Here is a 21,741-nt window from a genome sequence, read left to right on the forward strand (position 1 = left end):
GTGATTCCTGATGGATGAGGGAGTGGATGCTGATTCTGATTTTCCCCGAGAAGCGAAATATTATTAAACCTAATTCAAGCACATTTAACCCAGGAACTTTGCTCTGACCCTGTTTTGTTCGAGTCCTCTGTGTTTGTGTGATATGCAGGTACATGAATGACTCAGTTTGCTAAAGCTCTCTCCTCTGCTGCCGTCGCCTTGTAACACCATGTAACACAAATCCCACAGCAAACTCAAAATAATGCTTTCAATTAGATGAATATTTGATGCCTGACTGCTCAATTTTTAATAACAGCTTGTTCTTTCCACGTTGTTCAAACCTAACACAGGAGCTGTGCAGCACCGCGGTGAACTAGCATCACATTAATGGGGCTTTTTTATCCTTTTCTAACCTGTTTCCATTTAAGATCTAGAAAGCTGAAACACTCACCTCTGTCTCCAACAAACACTGTTCCTGAGCAAATCAAACGCCACCTTGAGCCTTCACAAAGCCGAGATTTTCCACACCAGGCATCATGAGAAACTACATCTTGGAGGAAACAAATGTGGTCCAGTTAGCAAATCTGATGATCACAGGGTGAAAGAATGAATGTGTTAGATGAACCTGATCTACTGCATTCGCCTTCTGTTTTGTTATTCAAATCATGGGCTGATTTAAATGGGGGGTTTATTGTCAGGTAATTTGACCCCACAGTGATAAATATATAAATAATATAAATATATATAAATGGATATTTTCAGTCCGACTAGACCAGTTTGAACCACGTAACTGGTTGCTGGTGGGCCGTGGTGCCGTGGAGGCAGACAGAGAGCTCCCTCTGATCCACACGTTGTCTACAACCACTTAAAGATGCTCAGCGACGCCTCGAGACGATCCTCTGGGATCCCCTCCTCCTCGCCCGGACTGGAGTACGAGGTCAGAGGAGGTTGATTGTCTGGGTGAGAGGAGGTGAAAAAGGCTGCGGCCTCTGTTCTCGGCCGGCGCTCGGGCCACTTTGCCGCGGTGGGCCGGGACGCCGCTCACTGCAGATAAATAGGAAGCCGGAGGATGCGCTCGAGCGGAGGTCTCACCGACCGGGCCAAGCACCTGTTCATACAAGGGTCAGCAGAAAACCCCTCTCCAACAGCCTTCCACACCCTCACCCGCGTCCTCACCCGCCCCGGCAGGCGAGATGAGGGGCTAAGAATAAACCCCAGATGTGATGTCACCAGAGGGGGGATCCGATTTGTCCTGCTGCAAGACACTGTACGTTACGTCGGCACACTTATTCAAGGTGACTTTTAATGACACCCGGCCTACATAGCAGCTCAGAGCGAGTCGCTCCACAATGGAGCCAATGGTGTCTCACATCCAAGATGACACGAGTGGGAGGACGTTTCAGTGAGAGGGACTGAGCCGAATAAACAGTAAACCTCGTGAGGCGGAGCGAGTCAACAAAGAATGAGAGGCACAAGGTGTCAGGTTTGTGTGACCACATGCGCGTCCTCCAATCTGTGAAAGCAGTGATTCTGTCTTGTGACGTGAAGGCCGGATTCACTGATCCGTGTCCGTTGCCTCCTTCAGCCGGACACGGCGGGAACGCGAGCAGCCTCCAGCGCCGTCCGCAAAACACGCTCCCACGGCTCCTCCCTCCTTTGCCCTCTTCCATTTCTCTCTTTCCACGCTTTTTTTTTCTCCCCCTCCCGTCCTTTTCAGATTTACAGTGCAGCGAGGAATGCTCTCTCAACAGGGTGGCTGGCGTTCACTGGAGCGACTCAACTCCCATGTCTCGCACTCATCCCATGTGTCTCCTATTAGCTACACTCACCAAGAGAGGGAGGGAGAGACCGACAGGGGGGGAGGAGGGGGAGTCGGGAAGGAGCAGAGAGGGGGAAGGGGGAGGAGAGGCAGGAATTTGATATGCTTTGTGCATGAGTGACTTGTATAAAACAAAGACGGGGCAAATAGTCTGAATGTATGTGAGAGGGGGGAAAACAGCTCACGCATGAATAGGCAGGAGACTAGCAAAAAAGATTATAATTTATTTCCCGATTTTTTTGCCTTCATTTGCATCTTGTTTCACAAGGAAAATTGAAAAAAAAAATAAAAATAAAAACCGACTGCCATACCATGAAAATGTAAAAAAATAATACAAATAATATGTACTGTATATATAATTATATCATTATCAACAAACAGACCACATTAATCATAATAACAATACTATTGATCATAAACATAACACTAAATTGCTGGTCTCATGCATATAGAACACCCCTCCGATACAAAAGAGGGGGCAATTACTAAAAATAGAACCAAAAGTTCCACCAGTTCAGAATAAGCGCCTAGCTACATGCAATGACATAAAAGAGACTCATGTACACATTCCTTCTGGCATCAAGTATTTTACACAGACTGGACTTCACTAATGTCGCCCCCATCTAATATACTGTACAGAGCACGATACAAAACAGGACTGGGGAGGGGGAACGTTATGCAGGGAGGTGCTGGAGGTTGGACCGTGCGCAACACTTCGCACCCTCCTCCCTCTGTTGTCCATCCCTTTCCCTCAGTGGATTCCCTGTCCATTATTCCAGGTTCTACTTTCGAGGGCCTTCCTTCTTCCCACCGCTTTCGCCTCACGTCATTCCCGCGCGCGTTGTCCCCGGCTTGTCTCCATGCTGCTCGTCGTAGCGCCCCTCCCTCACAGGGTCTTGTCACTTTCTTTCTTCAAGTGACTAAAAGGTGAAAGGTGAGAGCGGATGATAAAGTTGAGACCCAGTGTCAGCTAAAGCTCTTTTACTCCTTTAACAACACATTTTCCAGCCTGAGCTGCATCTGTGGATCGGGTCTCGGGACAGAACAATTCTTGCAAATAGATTCACAGTTCCCAAAGGTGTTGGCAATAAACTGCATGCATGTGCCGAGTGAAGCGTCAGTAAGCCATGACCGATAATATACACAGCTCTGGTTCTCATGTTACAGGCTGTAACGAGGCAGGTCTGAGTTGTTCTCTTCATAAAATAACTATATCTATATCTCTATTTATAAAAACTATATCAGCTATTAAATATATTCAGTAGCAACATTGGAATCACTGACTTTGCATGAACATTTCCCACCACTGTACAGTACCTGTAATACTCGTCCTGGGTCAGGGAGTGGTGGTGGTGGTGATGGATCCACTGTTGTTCCAGGGCTAGTCTCTGGATCTGCAGCTCTGCGCTCTGGGCCTGCTGCATGACCTGGAGCTGATGGGCTGCTGACATGGGACCAGTGAGTGAGGAAGGCTGGGGCAGGTCACGGAAAGGAGCGCCTGTCAAACAAACCGGGGAGGACACACCCGGGTCAGTCAACACTATTCCGATTAAGAGTCTTCATAAAGTGTCAGTACTGTGAAGTTGTTGGAGGAAGAAAAGTGAACGAGTACATGGACGAGGAGCCTTCTCCTCACCAAACAGCTGTTGGCGGAGCACCTCGCTGTCAGTGAGGGGGTGAGCCAGGATGGGGGTGCCTAGTGTGGCCCCTGGATACGGGAGTCGAGCCAAAGGAGACCCCGACGCCAGTGGGTCCATCAGGGGGTGAACCCCGCCCGCCGCTGGATGCCAGTGATGTAATAGGAAATACAGGAGACATTTAATATGAGTCGAAGCATCGGCATATGGTCTTTACGATACACTTCCTGATTGCAACTAGCAAGTTCACAAAATCTGAAAAAAATGTAAGCAATCTCCTCAAATTGAATTACATGGTTTACATCAATCCCACAAACCCCACAACGTCATGTAGTTCATCATTGCTGACGCTCATGGTGCAGTAATACGGGTCCATATCAACACAACATACAGATCTTCCGCTCGTCTTAATTAATTCTAGTAACACAGCTCTATATTCTGAGGTTTCTTATCAGTGACAATGACAGCATTGTTAGTAGCAGTGGGTACCTGTGTCTTGCTGGTGTAGGTGAAGATGTGAGTGGATGTGTGAATGCTGGTGATGATGAGGCGTCACGTTTAGCATCTGAAGGCGCCCCAGGTTCTCCCCTCCACCTGTTCCTCCGCCACTCGCCCCTCCACCTGCGCCTCCTCCACCACTTCCTCCCCTTTCTCGCTCCCTCTCTCTTTCCCGCTCCCTGTCCCCGAAGGCTGACAAAGGTGCCCTGTCTCTCTCCCTTTCCTGCTCTCTGTCCCCACTCCTATCTCGCTCAAAGGAGGCAGGAGAGCGAGTGGGTGTGGGGTAGGTCTCAGGGGGAGCGGCCGGGGCAGGGGCCGGTGGCAGATGAGAGGACAGGGAGCTGGGAAAAGTAGAATGGGGAACTGGGTGATGAAGCGAGGCAGCACTGGAGGTTGGTGGAGCAGACGGTGGAGGAACTGGCGGAGGCGCAGTGGGGGCTGCCGGGGGTGGGGGTGCAGTCGGTGGCGCAGATGAAGGGTGAGAGGGGAGAGAAGGCGGGAGAAGAGAGGAAGGAGGTGGATTTGACAAAGACTGCGGGACAGGAGGGTTTGGGGGTCGGGATACGGGAGGCAGGTTTGGGTTCTGGAGTTGTGGTGGGCCGGGAGGAGCTGGGGGAGGAGTGCCATAGAGTGCCACTTCGGTAGGTCCCACTGCTCCTCCAAGCAGCAGGGAATGTGCATGTGCATGAGAACTGGCATGAGCGTGTGAATGCGAGTGAGCAAGAGCAAGAGCTGCAGGATCAGGCATGGACCCCGGTGGGTACACCCGCTCGTCACTCTTAAACTCAAATCCCGGCTTTATTCTATCTCGATGTGCAGCCATGGCATGAGGGAAGCCCACTCCCCCTAACCCCACGCCCCCAATCCCTCCAGGAACTGGACCCCCTGCCATTCCAGGGTGGCCTACACCTGGGCCACCTTCCAGGCCGCCGCCATACAAAAAGCCTAAGATGGCTGCTGCTGTGGCTGCATCCGCAGGCAGGTGGTGTGGGTGTCCCAAAGCATGATTTTGGAACTGTGGAAGGAAGAATGAGGGGTGCACATGGGGATGGCCATGGTGAACCTGTGGGTGGTGTGCCTGGGCACGACTTGCTGCCCCAAGAGGAGACATGGCATGAGGGCGAGCATACTCGCTAAGGGTTCTAAGTGCTGGGGTATCAGGGCCCAAATAAGGACCTCCTAGACCTATACCTAGGGCCCCCTGTGGCCCTCCAACCACTGCCGATGCCCCGCCCATGGCTGGCAGGAGGAGGGAATGAGGGATGGAGTGGGTGAGGGAGGGGTGGAGGTGGTTTGCTGGAGGAAGGTGGGCATGTGGATGTGTGGGATGATGCTGGGGGTGCGGGGGAGGGTGGGAGACGGGGTTGGCCGAGGAAGAAGGGCAGGAGGATGAAGGGTCGAGGATGATGGACGAAGAGGAGGGGAAGAAGAGCGAGGAGCTCGGGCGACCCCCTCCAGCAGCGCTGATGTCCTTCTGCTGCTACAGAGAAAACAGAAGAACACCGTAAATCACATCTGCCCTGATCCGCAGTCGTCCCCTCACATTAAAGTGATCAATTTTATCCACATCGAATCCATTAAATCTGACACGCTGTGCGATCATCGCGCCCAGTGTGCACACCTGCAGATGTCGATCCAACTCCCTCTCGCGCTCACGCTCCCTCTCTCGCTCTCTCTCTTTTTCTCTGAGGTCTCTGGCTCGCTGCTCGACCTCCCTACGAGCCCTTTCGATCATCTCATTCCTCTTCTTCCACAGTTTGGAGCCATCTAACGGTACAAAGAGGACGTCGCTGCGGGCGCAGGAGTTCCCGCTGCCACGGTCAAGAACCTTGTGGAACCTAGACATATTGGTGTGATGAGTGTCATCATTAGGTATCAAACAAAGTGATGATGTAACAGTCTATTCTAGGTAATCACACCTATATACATGTATTTTTAAGCTCACCGTGCTGATTGGCTGGCATGGATGGGAATGTCTACAGCTTTGGGTTCAGGAGAGGGACTTCTCAACACTGGGGGTGGGCTTTCATTCTCTTCCCTCTCTTCTATTGGCTCTTCTTTGATGACAGGTGCTGGAGGTGGACCAGAATCCACATGCCCGTCTCCACTCGGCATTGAAGAACTGGAGGAAGGGACCGAGTTGCTGTTGTTGTTGACAGAGATACTTAAACCCGGAGGTCCTTTGGACACGTTTTGAGGCGAAAGCGACTGTGAGCTGCTATTGCTCGGTGCACTGCTGTTGCTATTGCTGTTGATGTTGCTGCCACTGTTCCCGTTGGAGTGATAGGCTCCACTGAATGGAGTGTGGCTGCTCAAAGTGCCATGGAAGGGGGAGGGTCGACATCCAGGTGAACAGCTTGATGACACACCTGCACCAGGAAGTGGCATGTTGGGCGCAGAGGAGGAACCAGGGGGAAAGGATGAAAAGGCTCCCATCTGGTTGGTGGATGGGCTCGGTAAGGGCGATAGAGGTGTTGGAGGAGTCTGGGCAGACGACTGATAGTGTGAGGGTCGCACGTTGGGCACCATACCTGATGAGGGTGGCTGGGTATGAGAGGTCTGAGGAGGGGGTAGAGGAGGCTGAGGTGGTGGAGGGGCATAGGGAGCATTGGAAGGGTGTCCGTGATGACTGGAAGAGGAGGAAGGAGAGAGTGCAGGAGGTTGATTTGGGCCTCCACGGTTTTGGTACAAAGTAGACTCTCGCAGATTTGAGTCCCGTTCTCTGTCCCTGGGTCCAGGCTGGTAGTGGGGGTGAGGTGGGTGAGGGTGTTGGGTTCCTCCAGGCCCTGGATACTCCCGTCCTAGGTTGGGATTCACCCCAGGAGAATTTAGATACTCTCGATTTGTGCCAGTGGAAGGAGGCGCACCAGCAGGAAAGTCTTTTCCTCCAGTGGGTGGATACTCTCGGTGAAAGTGGTCTGCTCCAGAGGAGGGGGTTTGTGGTGGGTCCATAGGAGGAGGGAAGTCTCGGTTGGATGAGTTTGGGGGGTGTGGGTGGGAGTGTGGAGGCTGGGAGGGGTGACTGGAGTTGTTTTGAGGGGATGCAGGTGGGTCTCTGTTTAGCATGGGTGTGACAGGTAACCCGCTGGTTGAACTTGGGGGGTGTCCCTGGGGAACGGAGCTGCTGTTTGGGTTACTGTTGCCTACAACCTCTCTTGTCTGGCCCCCAAACTCACTCCATCTGCCTCCATCTTTGTCTCTACTATGACCCCCTCCCGTTCCATTGGGGCCAAAGTCTCTAGTCTGGTTTTGGTTTGGCAGAGGGAACTCCCTCCCTCCTTCACGTTCCCTTTCTCTCTCTCTGTCTCTAAATGTTGGACCAAAGTCTCTTCTTTCAGGTCCCAAATTAGGTCCATCTCTTCCAGAACCTTGGAAGTCCCGACCCTGACCTACGGACAGACCCCCAAATTCCCTGTTTTGGATGCTGTTAGGTCCACCCATCCCACCACAAGCACTGTTGCTGTTACCCCCACTAGTATTGGTGTTGTTGTTGCCAATAGGAGCAGAGAATTCCCTGTTGATGTCCCTCCCCCCACACTCCCCCCTCACTCCCCTCTCCCTCTCTCCTGCAGCCCCCCTCTCTCTGTCCCCTCCCCCTCCAGCGTACCTGGGAAGGTACTCTCTGTGGGGGTGGGGGTGAGGATGGGGGAGGTAAGAGGGGTGGGAGGAGGAGTGGCGAGAGGACGGAGGGTTGTAAACAGAGGGAAGTTGCTGTTGCTGCACAGGGGGCTGATGCTGGGGTTGGTGTGAGTGGTGGTTGCTAGGGTAACGGGTGTAGCCCCAGCTCCCCTGGCAACCAGTGGCAGTGCCACCCTGCCAGCTGTAGTGGTGAGGATGGGCGGATGTTTGGTTCTGAGGTTGGGACTGTGGCTGGGGGCCGGTCTGTGGCAACAGAGACGGGGGAGTGGACTGAGGTTTGTCCAGAAGTTTGTCTGTCTTTTCTGTTTTGTCTCTTTCCGGCTTAACTTCTGCCGGCAGGTTCTGTCCCCCAAGTTCCAAAGGCTTCAGGGCCGGTGGGGGAGGAAGAGAAAGGGGCATGGAGTGGGGAATGTTGGGGCTGTTATGGGAGAAATCTCCTCCCGAAACAGTTGTCTTGGTCACACACTGTGTGCTGGCTTTGGAATTAATTCTGTTGCCGCTAAGTGCAGCGTCGACACCATACTCCACTTTGCACATCAATTTGGAGTCCAGGGAGAAATAGGACTTTCTCCCGCTATTGCTGTCATTTGATGAATCGCCTGCTGCGCGTAGAGAGGGAGCCAGACCAGAGGAAGAGCACGGGGTAGAAGGAGGAGGCTTAACAGGAGAGCAGTCTTCAATTCTTGCATCTGTATCCCGCTTTTCTCCATCTCCACACGACTCCACATCCCCTCTCCCCTCTCGGAGCACTCTCCTGTCCTCTGCCGCAGCCTTCCCTGCTCCTCCCTCCTTGCATTTCTCCCTCTCTCCTTGCTTTGGTGATTCGGGCCCGTCGGAGTCGGAGTCCAAGCTTCCCAGAGGGGAAGCAGAGAGACTTGGGGACGAGGAACGATTGTCCTGGTCTATGTCCCGCCCACTGCTCAGACTGCTGCTGCTATTCGCCAGGCTCCCTACAACGGAACTCCTGCTGCCCTGGGATTGGCCGTCCTCGTTGTCACTCTCACGGGATTGGTTGGCAATGGAGGTTGGAGGTGGGATGGTGGAAGGAGCCGAGCTGTCAGTCGTGTGTGTTGATGTTGGAGGGTTTGGGGTAGAGGCTGAATCCTGTTAAGAAAAAAAACATAGTCATGTAAATTAACAAAAAATCTATATTCTGAGAATGGAGAGGTGTCCAACCCTTGACACCGTTAACTCCTCAGTTGTCTTTAATGGGATTTAGCAGAACCAAACTTTGGTAAATCAGCTTTATATAACAGGTTGATGAAATGTAACACAAACCTGAACTTTCTGCCTCTTTGGAGGAGACACAAGTTCCTCCCCCTCACTCTCTGATGAATCATGCCCTTGTGATCTGCGACTGAAGCGATTTCCAGCCAATTCCTCAGCAGCACCTCTTTGCTAAAACAACACAAGACTTTTAATTCCGTAGCAATGCTTCTGAATCCCTAATAGGCTGACGGCTGTTTTTAGAACAAAGCCACACTTGCACACACGCACACACACACACACACGCAGCATCAGTGTCAAACAGGAAACATAAAAGATTTCAAAGTGCTCGGATGTAAAACACACTATCGAACAACACTGACAAGACAAGGGTCTGTGGCAATCGCACTGATGACTCATGCACTGACAGCACGCGCACAATCCAAGACAGACACGTTATCGGTAATGATTTGCATTCTCCCATGCAAACAAACACATCTATAGTCAAACACGGAATAGAATAAAAGAGGAGCAAAGAGCCGCTCTAACCGTCTGCCGGTCGTTGCGTTCTGGGCGAGTGGGGCTGGGGTGCGGGCGTCTGCCCCTTCTCTCCTCGCTCGCCCCCCGCCGGCGCCCACTGCGCACGGGCATCTGCAAAGATCAGCAATAAAGGGCGATTTTGGAGGCGTGGGGAAGGCGTTCGAGGGTGAAAAATATGAAAGAAAAACAGGAAATATGGGCACGAAATGAACGGAGGGATGCGTTGGTGGTGGCGGAAACGGTCACAATGCAACGCAAAAAGTGGGATTTGTGCGGCACATGGGGAAAAGCAACAAAGGCAAGAAAGAAGAAGAAGGGCGTGGGAGCGAAGGACATGGAGAGGAGACAGAGGATGAAGTATGAACACGGAATCTGCTATTTCAGACCACATTACTGCCTGTCACAGCCAAAGAAATCATTTACATCTTAGTCAGACGTGCTGTTGTGACATAATTGCACATATTGTACTGATTACGACTTTGCCAAGTGTACATTCAACAACTAGACAGGTACACAAAGCCTGACGCCGTTGGAGAAATGGGGCCTTTTTCTCGTACCAATTCTTTGTGCGTCCGTGTTTTCATTATTTCTTCTCTATAGCGTCCATTTTACAACACAGGCCATTGCAGGCACTGAACTGGTTCCCGTTGCTGACTGACCGGACCGTGTCCTACACCACGCGAGCTACCGACACCTGCGGAGAAGCATAAACACAGAAGGCATCATTCAGGTTTATCTGCACAGAAGTCCAAAAGCGTCAAAACCGGGCTCGGGGCGCGGTGACAAACAACGGTTACAACGTTTAAATTCCCAGCATGCCTTGCAGTGTATCGGGACAGCGGCTTTTGCACTGCGCTCCGCTGTCGCCTCTCTGTTTACAGCACGGCAGCCACGCCGTCGGGCGCAACGCAGCCAGACTCGCCGCTGAGGAACAACTGCAGGTGTGGAGCGAGAAAAGGTGCTGACTGACGCAGGTAGGTTGCGTTCAGGGTCTGGAGGAGAACACAGGGCCACCCCCCCCTCAGCACGGCCCAAACTCAGTGCCAGTTGTGGTTAAACCGCATGACCTGGTTGTGATCACCTGCTTATTTAGCCATTAGCGAAATGCACAATGTCAGGACCCTTTATCCATCAATGGACTCGAGTAGGGCTTGTCTGATCCATTCATTCACATAGCACTCTGATGAAAACATGGCTCATGTATACTGAATGAGGATATAAATAGTGCACGCCACTGCACGGGAAAGAGAAATATTTCCCTGAATAGTTAGCGCGGCCGCCGTACGAGAAGCCGGCACATATGTCTGCGTCGATTTAGGCATGCGGGATTTAAATGTGATTTAAGGGCGAGCTCCAACACACACGGCTGTGCATTCATTATCGGCGCTTGCTCCGGCGACGGGTTCAGTCTGTGAAGAACTGAACAGTCACAATCACCGCACACGCGCCTCGTGTGCACAAGGGAGGAGGACGGGACCAGGAGGCAGTTACAGGCAATGCAGTGTGTAAATACTCACACTAATGAACACGGGGATGACTAAGTTTATTACGCTGGAGTGGAAAACATGCAGCTGAGTGGGTCTGCGTTCACAATGCATCTCAGTTACAGGTGGCAGCTACGGGCCTGTCTGTGGTCCACTGCCACAGTGATGGTCAGTAGACACACACACACACGCATACACACACACTAGGATTAACTAGTCCCTGTGCATGCCCACGCGTGCACGCGCCCACGAGCACCCGCACAACGCATTTGCATTATCAACAAATGGAACCACTGCGCGTGATGCAAAGCGGCAGCGTGTTGCAGCGCTCGCATCACCGCGGACCGCAGCGGCGCTTCCTCCCTTTCTTCCCCGTTACCGACACGCACGAGCCCGGCCGCGGCTGCTCCACGGCGGACGCACACCGTCCACCTACGACGAGGAGGGAGGGGGGGGGGGCGAGTCGTGCTCAGCAGCGCATACGTGCTCCCAGTCAGAATGGATGCCTTTGCACCGCCGTTCCCAGACGCCGCACATCTCCAGAGAAAGCGGGCCGACGTTCGGGAATGGCGACGCGCGGCCGTCGTCGCACCGGCGCTGCCTTCTCCCTTCGCTCGCTGGAATGCGGGCGCGCGTCGCGCGCCCCATCACCATTAATTCACCGGGGCACATAATTTCGCCACGGCGCAGGAGCGTGGGGATAATTAACGCACAAAGGCGGCACAAAAACGCGAAGGGGGAGCACGGACGTGGCCGGCAGGACCCGGTCCAACACGCAGCGTGCAAACACTCAGTCCCCCGTCTCTTACCTATAATATCCAGCGATGCGTGCTCCGCTCGCGCCTTCCTTTCTCTGCCTCTGTTTTGTCGTTTTATGTTGCACGCTGACACGCACACCTCCGAGCCCAGGCGTCTGTCAACAGAGGCTCGTGCTGGCTCATATTGCAACGGGCTCCGACCATAACAATAATGCAGGAGAAATCTCTTTCTGTTCGGTGCAGGAAAAAAAAAACAGGGGTGCCAACTGAAGACTGTACAAATTGATGCGTACCCTCGCCTCTTCCCCACCCCCTTTCGCCCCCTTTTTCTTTTTTTTTGCCCCCCTCCCTCTCCCACCCTACCTACTCCCCCTCTTCCTCTAAGACGACTTGCACTTTTTTAATACCCCCTCTACGGTCCTACAGTCACAATTTTTAGCGGAGGGGTGAGCCGGAGAGAGGGATGCACGTCGGGTGAGAGAAAGGGAGAAGAGGAGAGGGCGTGATTTGCATAAGGAGAGAGGCGAGGAGGAGGAGGAGGAGGAGGGAGTAGTGAGGCAGGGAGAAGGAGGAAGAGAAGCGCAGAGAGAGGGCCAAAACTCTGAAGAGGGAGGGGATCAAGAGGGAGGGTCTCTCCGTCGCTGTTGCCTAGTCCCTCCAGTCACCTTTACTGTATGAGGCGGCTCAGCTTCACGCTGGACGGACGAGCGCGCGTCTGGCGGCGCGTCAGTGCGAAGGGAAGCGGCGCACACGTCCGGCGGCCCTTTGTTCTTTGGGCTCCACGCGCGTGCCGACACGTAGACAAACACTTCTCACTGCGTGAACGTTTAACGACTTGACAAAGAGGCCGCGGCGTCTAATTAAATCGATGATTAAACAGGGCTGCTGTGCTGAGGTTAAGCGTCTGTCCGCCGCTTCCTGTCTGTCTGCCTGCCTGTCTGTCTGCCTGCCTGTCTGTCTGTCTGCCTGTCTGTCTGCCTGCCTGCCTGTCTGTCTGTCTAAAGCTTGCAGCGGTGTGTCCAGTCAAGCGGCTCTGCAGACCTCCACCTCCTCCTCCTCCTCCTCCGCTCATGTCGATCTCACTCTCTCTCTCTCTCGTTCCCCTTCACGCAGCCCCCTGTCCCGTCTCCTATTGTGTGGTAACCATAGCAATCCGGCCGGATTTCATGGGCCATGTGCGCGTGCGCGGCTTCAGCCTCCCTTCATCATCATCATCGTCACCGGTGACAAGAACCCACCGAGCTCCCTCTGCTGCTGGGCTCACGAATGTATTGTAACATGTCCCCTTGTTTAGCAATGTATGAACATGCAATGTTACGTTATGTCACACAACGAGGCGTCATAAGCATCTGTAAACATTTTAACATACATTTGAATTGTTGTATAGTACAGACACTGTAAATATAGTATTTGTATGCAGCAAACACACGTTTTGTGCAGCCATTGTAATTCGAATATATTATTTACTATACATTCACTGCATTTATTATTCTTTTAACCTATTGTAGAATATCTAGTCCTATATTATATTATACTACACTATAGACTTGGAACAAAGCTTTATCAATATATTCTATTATTTTGTTATTCTTAGTAGTAGGTGATTTTACCTGTAGGCTGAATTCCCTGGTTTCATATTAAAATGAGAGATAAAGAGGAATAAACGACAAGTAGCGACTTGGTTTAAGTTCACATAGACCATTTCTTTATTTTGCTTAACCTCAGACACAATTTTTGTAGCAGATCATGAGAGACAGGAGTAGGATGGACACAACGGGACACAAAAGGTCAGAACGTTTCAGCAGCGCAAGTGAGGAGACAATCAGAGCGATCAGGTTGAATGAAGAAATGCTGTAACGGTACGTTGAGGAAAGACACATTATTAAAGCACATTTATTACCACTAGACTTGGGATTTACTGCAACCAGCTGTGCTCATCAATCCCAAGCATCAGATCAATATGCTGTACAGCGAATCTTACGTATGGTGTAGGTGTAGTTTTAATGAATTCAAGTGAAACATGTGAGTTATGCATATATGCCATCATTTCTATATATTTTCTCTATGCTGAGGGCAGGAGCGCTTATAGGACGCTGGGATTGCGAAAGCTGTGCCCAGCAAAGCGGGCCTGGTCGCCCAACTCCTCCTCAATCCTGACACGAAGAGGACGGAGAGAAATGCAGAGCAGGGAGAAAGGAAACAGCAGATGGACGAATGAAGAGAAGGAAAAGAAAAGCATAATCATAAAACACTGTATAAGAGATAGTTAAGCTAGTTACTTAAGCGTAATGACATGAACCCACCTCATGAGCTGATTGTACTTGGCCAGGCGCTCGGACCGACAGGGAGCTCCAGTCTTGATCTGGAGGGAGATCACCGTGCGCTTTAGCCTCTGTGCACCGCGCCCGTGGACCATGGAGGTGAGTGTTGTGCGTGCGTTACCTGCCCAGTGCACAGACCAACCACCAGATCGGCTATGAACGTGTCCTCCGTCTCCCCCGAGCGGTGGCTCACCATCACGCCCCAGCCGTTCTCCTGGGCCAGTTTACACCTGGGAGACAGGGACGCGTCACCAACGGCTCCTGTGCTGCACAGTCACACACACAAGCGCGTGTGTGCGTTAATGCTGCACACAAGCAGGGAGCTCACGCCTTGATGGCCTCGGTGACCGAACCAATCTGGTTGACTTTGAGCAGCAGGCAGTTACAGGCCTTGTCCTCCACAGCTCGCTGTATCCTGCGAGGGTTAGTCACTGTCAGATCATCGCCAACCACCTGCAAACAAAGACGATGTTAACAGAAGTAAAGTGGACGCATGCACGCGACAGGGACATATTTAATGTATTCACCTGGATGCCCACTGAGGCTGTGAACTGTGACCAAGCAGGCCAGTCGTCCTGGTCAAACGGGTCTTCAATGGACACAACTGGAGGAAAATGAATCAAATGAAATATTTCTCGCAACAGTGTATCAACCTGTTTTGTAGAACATTTTTTATTATTTCCCAGTAGGCCAACGGGACCAGAGCACCAGTGACACTTCTAATAACGAGTAATTGGACTAATGTCTTTAAATGTTCTCTCATTACACACAGATGCACACACGCACACACACACTCGACAACACAAGCAGGAGGCACCATTGACAGAGTAAAGAGCCACATCAGTGTAGGTCCCTGCTTGCCAAATGTGCAATGTAGCGCATAATTAAAAGCTCTTTAGTGGGCGCGCATGTCAGGAGGAGAGACCAGGCTCAGGAGGTTCCTCGCGTTTCTCTTCTCCGCAGCTGCTGGAGGATTTCATTTGAACAGCTTTTAAGCCAACAATTGAACTTAAAAAATATGAGAATAATGAATACATTTATTGGAATAAAAAGTATAAAGTAGCAAAACTTGCAAAGACTTGGAAAGAGTAAACCAGCTCAACCTTGGCCTGCAGTGAGTGTGTTCAACACACCGACGTCATGATACACACCAGGGTAGTTGCTGATGAAGCCCTGGTAGATGCCGGCCAGCTCCTCGGCACTGATGTTGCGCGCGGCGTTGGGGGGAGACTTGAAGTCAAGGTCGTACTTGCCCTCGATGAAGAACTCGGAGGCAGCGACGTCCATCCCTATCACCACTTTGTCCGTGAAGCCCGCTTTCTCTATGGCCGTCTTTATCAGCTCCAGCGCTGACAGGGCGACAGAGGGAGAGGTCTGGTTACAACAAGGGAGAGGGGCTTCGTGTCCTCACCCTGCTGTGCTCACCTTCACTGTTCTCCTGGATGTTGGGGGCAAAGCCTCCCTCATCCCCCACGTTGGTGGCATCCTGGCCGTATTTCTCCTTGATGACGCCTCTCAGCGTCTGGTAGAGCTCGGCCCCCACGCGGAGCGCGTTGCGGAACGACTCCGCCCCAACAGGAAGCACCATGAACTCCTGCATGGCCAGTCTGTTCCCGGCATGGGAGCCCCCGTTGATCACGTTGAACGCCTGAGTGTGTGGCCCAAAGCGCGTGAGAGAAATCGTAAATAATTGCAAATCTGCACCATAAGACTATATACGGTGGATGACTCACAGGAACAGGCAGCACCAGCTCTCTGTTTCCGGCCAAATCGGCAATGTGGCGATACAAGGGGACTCCTTTCTCTGCCGCGCCGGCCTTGCAGACGGCCAGAGACACGCCCAGAATAGCGTTGGCCCCAAACTTAGCTGCAGGAGAAGTCAGACGGAGTCTCACATCGCATGGGTGCTAATCGCTGGTGCAGGCTTTCACCCGATCAGGCTTACATTTGTTGTCAGTGCCGTCCATTCCAATCATCATGTTGTCCAGTTTCTCCTGCTCTAACACACTGGTTCCCTGCAACAAAGCGGTTCGTGTTTGTCCTCCTCCAGTCGCCAAAAGGACATTTTATCCAGTTTTACTCCTACTCACCGACTGGATGAGGGCAGGTGCAAGGGTGTCATTAATGTGGCCAACAGCTTTGGTTACACCTATAAGATATTTAAAGCAGGTCAATCTGCTTGTGTGACACAGAACGAGACGAAATCCTTGTGGGAATACGTAATAGAGCGGCGTAGAGGACGCGTCTCGCACCGAGCGCTCACCTTTGCCCTTGTAGCGCGTCTTGTCTCCGTCCCGGAGCTCCAGAGCCTCATAGATGCCGGTGGACGCGCCGCTGGGCACGGCAGCCCTGAACAGACCTGGGGATGACGCAGGGGATTCGAGGGATGAAGGGAAGGAAGGAGTCAGAGAGAGTGAGAAACAAGAGGATGAGAGGCCTGTGAGAATAAAGATTACAGCCACAGATTACATTACTACATGTCACTGTATGCCTTTGTCTGTATGCAGATCCACTTCCACAGTGGGGTTTCCCCTGGAGTCCAGGATCTCCCTGGCAACAATATTCAATATAGACATCCTGCAAAAACAAGAAACATTAGCTTGTTTAATCATCCGTCCTGCTAAAACAGCTCAGTGCTCATATAAAACCACTGTTTTATTATTAATATAACACGAATAAGCAAAGCTGTGTACAGAGACCGATGTATATGAAAATCCCCAACATATCTAATGCAGACATCAAAAATGCATTTCATTACAGCTGACAGCTCAATATTTCATAATCGTCACAAGCACTTTGCACTGTTTTCTTCTCCCCTACATGGACACACTGTGGTGATAGTGACGCAGCCTCAGGGATGGAAATACACACACACACGCATATACACAGTGAAATAACCATAAATCAAATGCTAATAACACATACCTATTTATGAATCTACTGTCAAACTGTTCCAGATCACAAGACACTTCAATTTCTCAGCTGCTTCAGTGAGTGAGTGCGAACATGGACCAATGGAGAGATGATGACGGTGAGGAAACACGGAGCAGAAGGAAATGAGAAGATGAGAGGAAGGGGGAGGAGGAGCGAGGAGGCTTAGAGGGATGGAAGGAATGAAGAAACAGATTAATCTTTTCAAGCATTACCTGCAGCGTATTTGAAGCCTGGCGTAGTAGGTGAGTGGAAGCGGACGAATAAGAGGCAGCGAACGCGGGGAGGCGGGAGGAGATGGGGCGAAAACGTGTGACATGCGGGGGGAGGGGGAGCGTGTGAGTCATTGGAAGATGCCGAGAGGATGGGAGGGAATAAAAATGGTAGAGGAGAGGGTGTAAAGCAAGACAGCGCAGAACTGCAAGAGTTATACATGTTTTTATTGGCAAGATGCAGCAAAAGAGTGTAAGAGTGCGGTGTGTCGTTGGCACCGCAGGGTTTCTCTGGTTCAACCTATGCATGTGACAGAATTCCAGTCTCCATAATAGTGCTATTCATTGTTTGGTTGTTTGCTGCATGTACATCTGCTCATCTGTTCACAAAGTACAACAAGACCAAGGATGTGCAAATATTGTCTTAACAAACGGCTAAATGTCATTTGCAGATGTTCTCAAACAGCGTCAGAGCCCTCATCCTGTCGAAATGTAAGGGTTCGTTGAAACAAAGAAAACAAACAACTGTACACTTTAAATGTAGGCGACAGGCAGAAGATATTACAACAAGGGAGGATATATCTCAACAATGACAGACCCACCAAACAAGCTGCCTTGTCAGATCTAATGATGGGGATTAAAGCAGGCAAAAAGACAGGTAGACAGGTGACAGGAGGAGTACATGCTGCAGGGAGGATCTGCATTTAAAAATAGTCGTGGATGTAATTAAAGATACAGCGAGCACCAGAAGAGGCGGGCAGGAAGACTGCTACAGGAGTGATTTGTCAAAAGAAGGGCTTTCAGTGGACTTGGTGTGCTCCATCTGGATGTCACATGACCTGCAGAGGTGGTGAAACAGGGATACGGGCGCATACAAATACAAGTACAAGCAGGGAGGAAGGCATGACTTATTTTACTCTACTCAACTGCAGCTTTAAATGGTTTTCAGCTGCAGAAAAATGTAAACTATCAGGACCATTCAGAATCGCAAATTCAAACACAAGGACACATTTCGCAATTATCTAACAATGTTCAATGAACCTTTATTTAGATTAATTAGTTAATAGTATACAATTCAATTCACTGACACACTAGTGTCTTCACAAACATAAAATGGACTGTACAGCAGAGTTACTGTATACTGTAGCACTTCAGTGCAGTGGGCAAAAACATGTCAAGTTTTGAGAATGAGTATATATAAAGTAAGTGAAGTTATACCCAAGTTTGAACAAGAGTAGCACTTTGTGTGTTTGTATGCAACAAATAAACTGTAAATGTTACTTTCAAGTGTGTGGGGGGGCTCTGTGTGTGTGTGTGTGTGTGTGTGTGTGTGTGTATGTGTTGTTATGTGTAGACTGTCCAGTCATGTCAAACATTTAAGACAGGCAGTTATAACGTTCATCAATTTCCATCTTCAGCGTGGTTCACAGCATCAGGGACACCTTCCCTCAGCGCCTCTCATCTACTACTTGTATCCGGTGTGACACCTGCAGAGACGGTTAAGGACCAGAGGATGTATTAGGATGGAAAGACAGATTTAATTGACTAAACTTCTATTTGCAATTGTCTGAAACCTTGATCAGGCTTACGGAGCTTTCAGGGCCTTTGTCGTACCTTCTCACCAGTCGTAACGTGGATGGGTTTGTGGCTGGCGGTGTCTGGGGGATTCGTGCCGCTGCCCTGGTGGTGACGCTGAGCTAGGAGGGGCAGGAAGAGCCAGCTGCTGGCCTCCTGCCCGTCGATCCCGGCCGTAGTCCAGGGCACGGGCATTGGGAGGAACGTATCTTCCTGTCTCTCTCCTCCACTCGTAATCAAATGATGCAGCCTCAGCTAACACAGAGTTAAGTTAGAATATCACACAAAACAGGTCTCATAATAGAGTCAAATTTAAATTTAATGCCAGGTTTTCATTTTTGGAAGACTTACTCTCATCAAGATTAATGAAGTCTTGTCGTTCCTCGCGGTCTCCTGTGCGCCGATTTCGTGAACGCTCCACTATGTGTGCACGATCCCCAATGTGATGGCCAATGGCCATACGCTCCAACCCACTCTCACTGTCTCTTACTGACTGCCGTGTCTCACGTATCTAGAATGAATGGTCACTTAAATGATTATTAAAACAAACAGGAAGCGCTGCGCTGTGCGTATGCTTGAATATAGTTATACAGTTACTGTATGTAATCAATTTACTGACACAACTGGACACTGCACAGGATAGGATAAGAAAGCATGATTGGAATGTGTTAATACAGAAATCTCTCTTTTTACATTTATTGCTCCTTTAAGTACTACCTGCACTGTCTTTAAAAGGTGTAAGATATGTAAGGTGTCCTCACCCCTCCAGGCCCTGTTCTTGTTTCACTGGTCTGCTGGTAAACTTTAGGAGCTCCTATGTCTGAAGAGGAGTAGGAGATGACAGTTGAGGAGGAAAATGTCTGACAGTTTGGGGTACCGGTCATTCGTTCCTACAAGGAAAACAATAATTTTCATTAGTTTAATTGATTTGAATGGTAAGTATTAGATAAAGACTGAAAACTCACCATGTTTTCCATCATTTCTCCCATCATGCCAAACATATCCATGAATCCACCACCCTGAGAAAAACAATGAAGAGAAATATTTTATACTCTCATTTGGTATCAGGTGAAGAATTTCTAACAAACTGGCCCAGTGATCAGTGTTTCTTTTACTGTCAACTAGAGGCAAAACTAATTTTTGTCTTTAATCACTTCAGAGACAAAAGAATTTTAACCAATACAGTTTATGAATATACATCTGTATAAAAAAAACTTGACTGGAAACCTGATGTAAACCTTATAAAAGAGCTTTAATAAAAACAAATTAAAAAAATGAAATCTGTCTGTATGCTGTTGAAAATTACTTTTACAATCTACAATTTAACAACACATTCATTTAGTTATAAAAAGTAATAAGAAAAACATACCATTCCCATCATGCCGAATGGGGTCAGTGGACCAGCCTAGAAGAAAGCAAAAACAAACAGCATAAATGTAACCAACTGAAATAATGTAAACAAATATTAACACAGAGAACAAAACGGCAACAGGGGGCTCTTACCTGTCTGCGAGGCACACGCTGCGGCTGCATCTGGGGGGCAAGAGCGAAAGGATCCACAGAAAATGGCGCGAACATGGTCCTCATCTGCTGCCTGTGAGCTGCAAACGGATCCCTGCAAGAAAATCAGATATTCATGACGCTTGTGAAGGTAAATTAAGCTGTGAAAGCAAAGATACATTAGAAGTGATCGATTTTTTTTTTTTATTTATCAGACTAAACAATTTTAGTGTGGCATGCCAATGCCAACGACCTCAAACACTCCAGAGTCATCAAAAACGCTCTTCAGACACATGACAAAGTTACGCTGGAATATTAGCATCACCTTCTCAGAGGTGCTTTGTTTTTACTTAGTGACCACACATGTTGTAAAAAAACAGGGCAGTTTCCAGTTTCTGTCTGCCTGGAATTTCCTACAACATATTTGAAACATCATCCTTTTCTGTAAAGGCAACATATTTTGGGGTTTTTGAACCCAAGGAAAAAAGGAACAGTACAACATATATATGAAAATCTACTGAGACATCTACCGGTTCATCTTCTGATGCTTTGTTTAGATCACTTGTTTTGGGGTGTTATTTTTGTATATTTAGATAAATAAACTAATAGAAAATTACTGTACACCTTGATTAATATGTCAAAACTATTTATGCAGTCATTTTGTAATATAGAACTATAATCATTTTCATTTTGGGGAAAGATTTACCTTAACTGAACATTACTGGGTAATCAAGAAGAAATAATTGTGTTTATTGCTACTGACTGAATAAACGCCTGCTTTTCAGCTCTGACAGATTTTTGCTATTGTCCATCCAATATGGTGGCTCACTGTAGGCCCCCACAGCTGGCTAGAATAACGCAAGGTACCTTTTACAACCACGGTAAATATACTACTGAATACGTCCATATATCGTTTACGGCATACTAAACAAGGCGATTGCAGTTTCTAGACAAAAATGTAAAACATGTCAGTACTCACATCATGTAGGGGTCGTCATCAACGTCATTCAAAAACCGAAACATGCTAGGTGATTTAACTCAGCTGGCTGATGCTAGCCAGCTAGCTAGGTAAACAGTCGAGTTTTCCAACAATAAAACAGAATAACAGATAAAACTACAGGTAAAATAACACGAAGCTCCTCTGATTGTCTTCCCAGCGCAAATATTAAACTGCTGCTACCGTCTGTCGAAAAGAAACACAGGCCAGAATCTTAATAGTCAGTAAATTCCAGAAACCTGGTGAAAAATCAAAACGGAAGTCAGTCCTTTGACAAAAGCACCACTGCTGAAAAGCTAGCGTCAGGACTGACAACTGTGACATCCGGCTTCTTGCTTTCAAAATAAGGATTCACTGAGCGTTTTTTTCACAATAATGTTTATTCATAAAATAGTTACAAATAAATATGATTAGTGTCCTTGTACGGGTAATCATTAAATAGTAAAGCTTGAAATAAAATCAAAATTAAACTCTGACTTCTTTTTTTAACCAGAAACCTTCTTTCTACAGTATATATATATATACTGTATATATATATATATATATACTGTATATATATATGTATGTATATATAAGAATAACATAAACTTATTCTTTCCTATTTCACAAGCTAATCACTGTCTTAGATCTTTACATTATAAAAAT

At 49.2% G+C, this 21,741-nt stretch overlaps 3 protein-coding genes across 11 annotated transcripts; all 3 read right to left on the bottom strand.

Annotated features, from left to right (window-relative positions):
• Positions 1-1,999: 1,999 nt before the first annotated feature.
• On the bottom strand, positions 2,000-11,882 carry atn1 (atrophin 1). Of its 7 annotated transcripts, none has more exons than XM_029128910.3 (10): positions 11,612-11,882; positions 9,876-10,012; positions 9,328-9,429; positions 8,851-8,970; positions 5,879-8,676; positions 5,555-5,771; positions 3,925-5,410; positions 3,411-3,578; positions 3,116-3,296; positions 2,000-2,718 (listed from the first exon to the last, which is right to left on the bottom strand). In XM_029128910.3, exons 2-10 carry the CDS (start codon positions 9,900-9,902, stop codon positions 2,685-2,687), a joined length of 5,133 nt encoding a protein of 1,710 aa, XP_028984743.1. In that variant the 5' UTR covers positions 9,903-10,012; positions 11,612-11,882; the 3' UTR covers positions 2,000-2,684. The 7 variants fall into 7 exon arrangements, 6 of the variants coding, with proteins under 6 accessions (XP_028984743.1, XP_055359061.1, XP_028984744.1 ...); XM_055503086.1 differs by having other exon boundaries at positions 3,435-3,578; positions 11,612-11,881; XM_029128911.3 differs by having other exon boundaries at positions 3,435-3,578; positions 3,925-5,413; positions 11,612-11,881.
• Positions 11,883-13,242: 1,360 nt separating this feature from the next.
• LOC114842933 (gamma-enolase-like) lies at positions 13,243-17,179 on the bottom strand. 2 transcript variants are annotated; one of them, XM_029129018.3, is made up of 13 exons: positions 17,028-17,179; positions 16,373-16,458; positions 16,145-16,240; positions 15,972-16,030; positions 15,827-15,896; positions 15,615-15,748; positions 15,307-15,529; positions 15,033-15,230; positions 14,409-14,485; positions 14,210-14,334; positions 14,003-14,111; positions 13,864-13,922; positions 13,243-13,713 (listed from the first exon to the last, which is right to left on the bottom strand). In XM_029129018.3, exons 1-13 carry the CDS (start codon positions 17,129-17,131, stop codon positions 13,644-13,646), a joined length of 1,410 nt encoding a protein of 469 aa, XP_028984851.2. In that variant the 5' UTR covers positions 17,132-17,179; the 3' UTR covers positions 13,243-13,643. The 2 variants fall into 2 exon arrangements, with proteins under 2 accessions (XP_028984851.2, XP_040923666.1); XM_041067732.2 differs by lacking the exon at positions 17,028-17,179 and adding an exon at positions 16,807-16,955.
• An 863-nt stretch (positions 17,180-18,042) lies between these two features.
• On the bottom strand, positions 18,043-21,405 carry mlf2 (myeloid leukemia factor 2). 2 transcript variants are annotated; one of them, XM_029129081.3, is made up of 8 exons: positions 21,079-21,405; positions 20,103-20,214; positions 19,969-20,004; positions 19,565-19,618; positions 19,361-19,489; positions 18,951-19,110; positions 18,614-18,854; positions 18,043-18,511 (listed from the first exon to the last, which is right to left on the bottom strand). In XM_029129081.3, exons 1-7 carry the CDS (start codon positions 21,120-21,122, stop codon positions 18,643-18,645), a joined length of 747 nt encoding a protein of 248 aa, XP_028984914.1. In that variant the 5' UTR covers positions 21,123-21,405; the 3' UTR covers positions 18,043-18,511; positions 18,614-18,642. The 2 variants fall into 2 exon arrangements, with proteins under 2 accessions (XP_028984914.1, XP_028984913.1); XM_029129080.3 differs by having other exon boundaries at positions 18,639-18,854; positions 21,079-21,404.
• Positions 21,406-21,741: the final 336 nt, after the last annotated feature.

This window comes from Betta splendens, chromosome 16, assembly GCF_900634795.4.
Source record: "Betta splendens chromosome 16, fBetSpl5.4, whole genome shotgun sequence".
Taxonomy (NCBI): domain Eukaryota; kingdom Metazoa; phylum Chordata; class Actinopteri; order Anabantiformes; family Osphronemidae; genus Betta; species Betta splendens.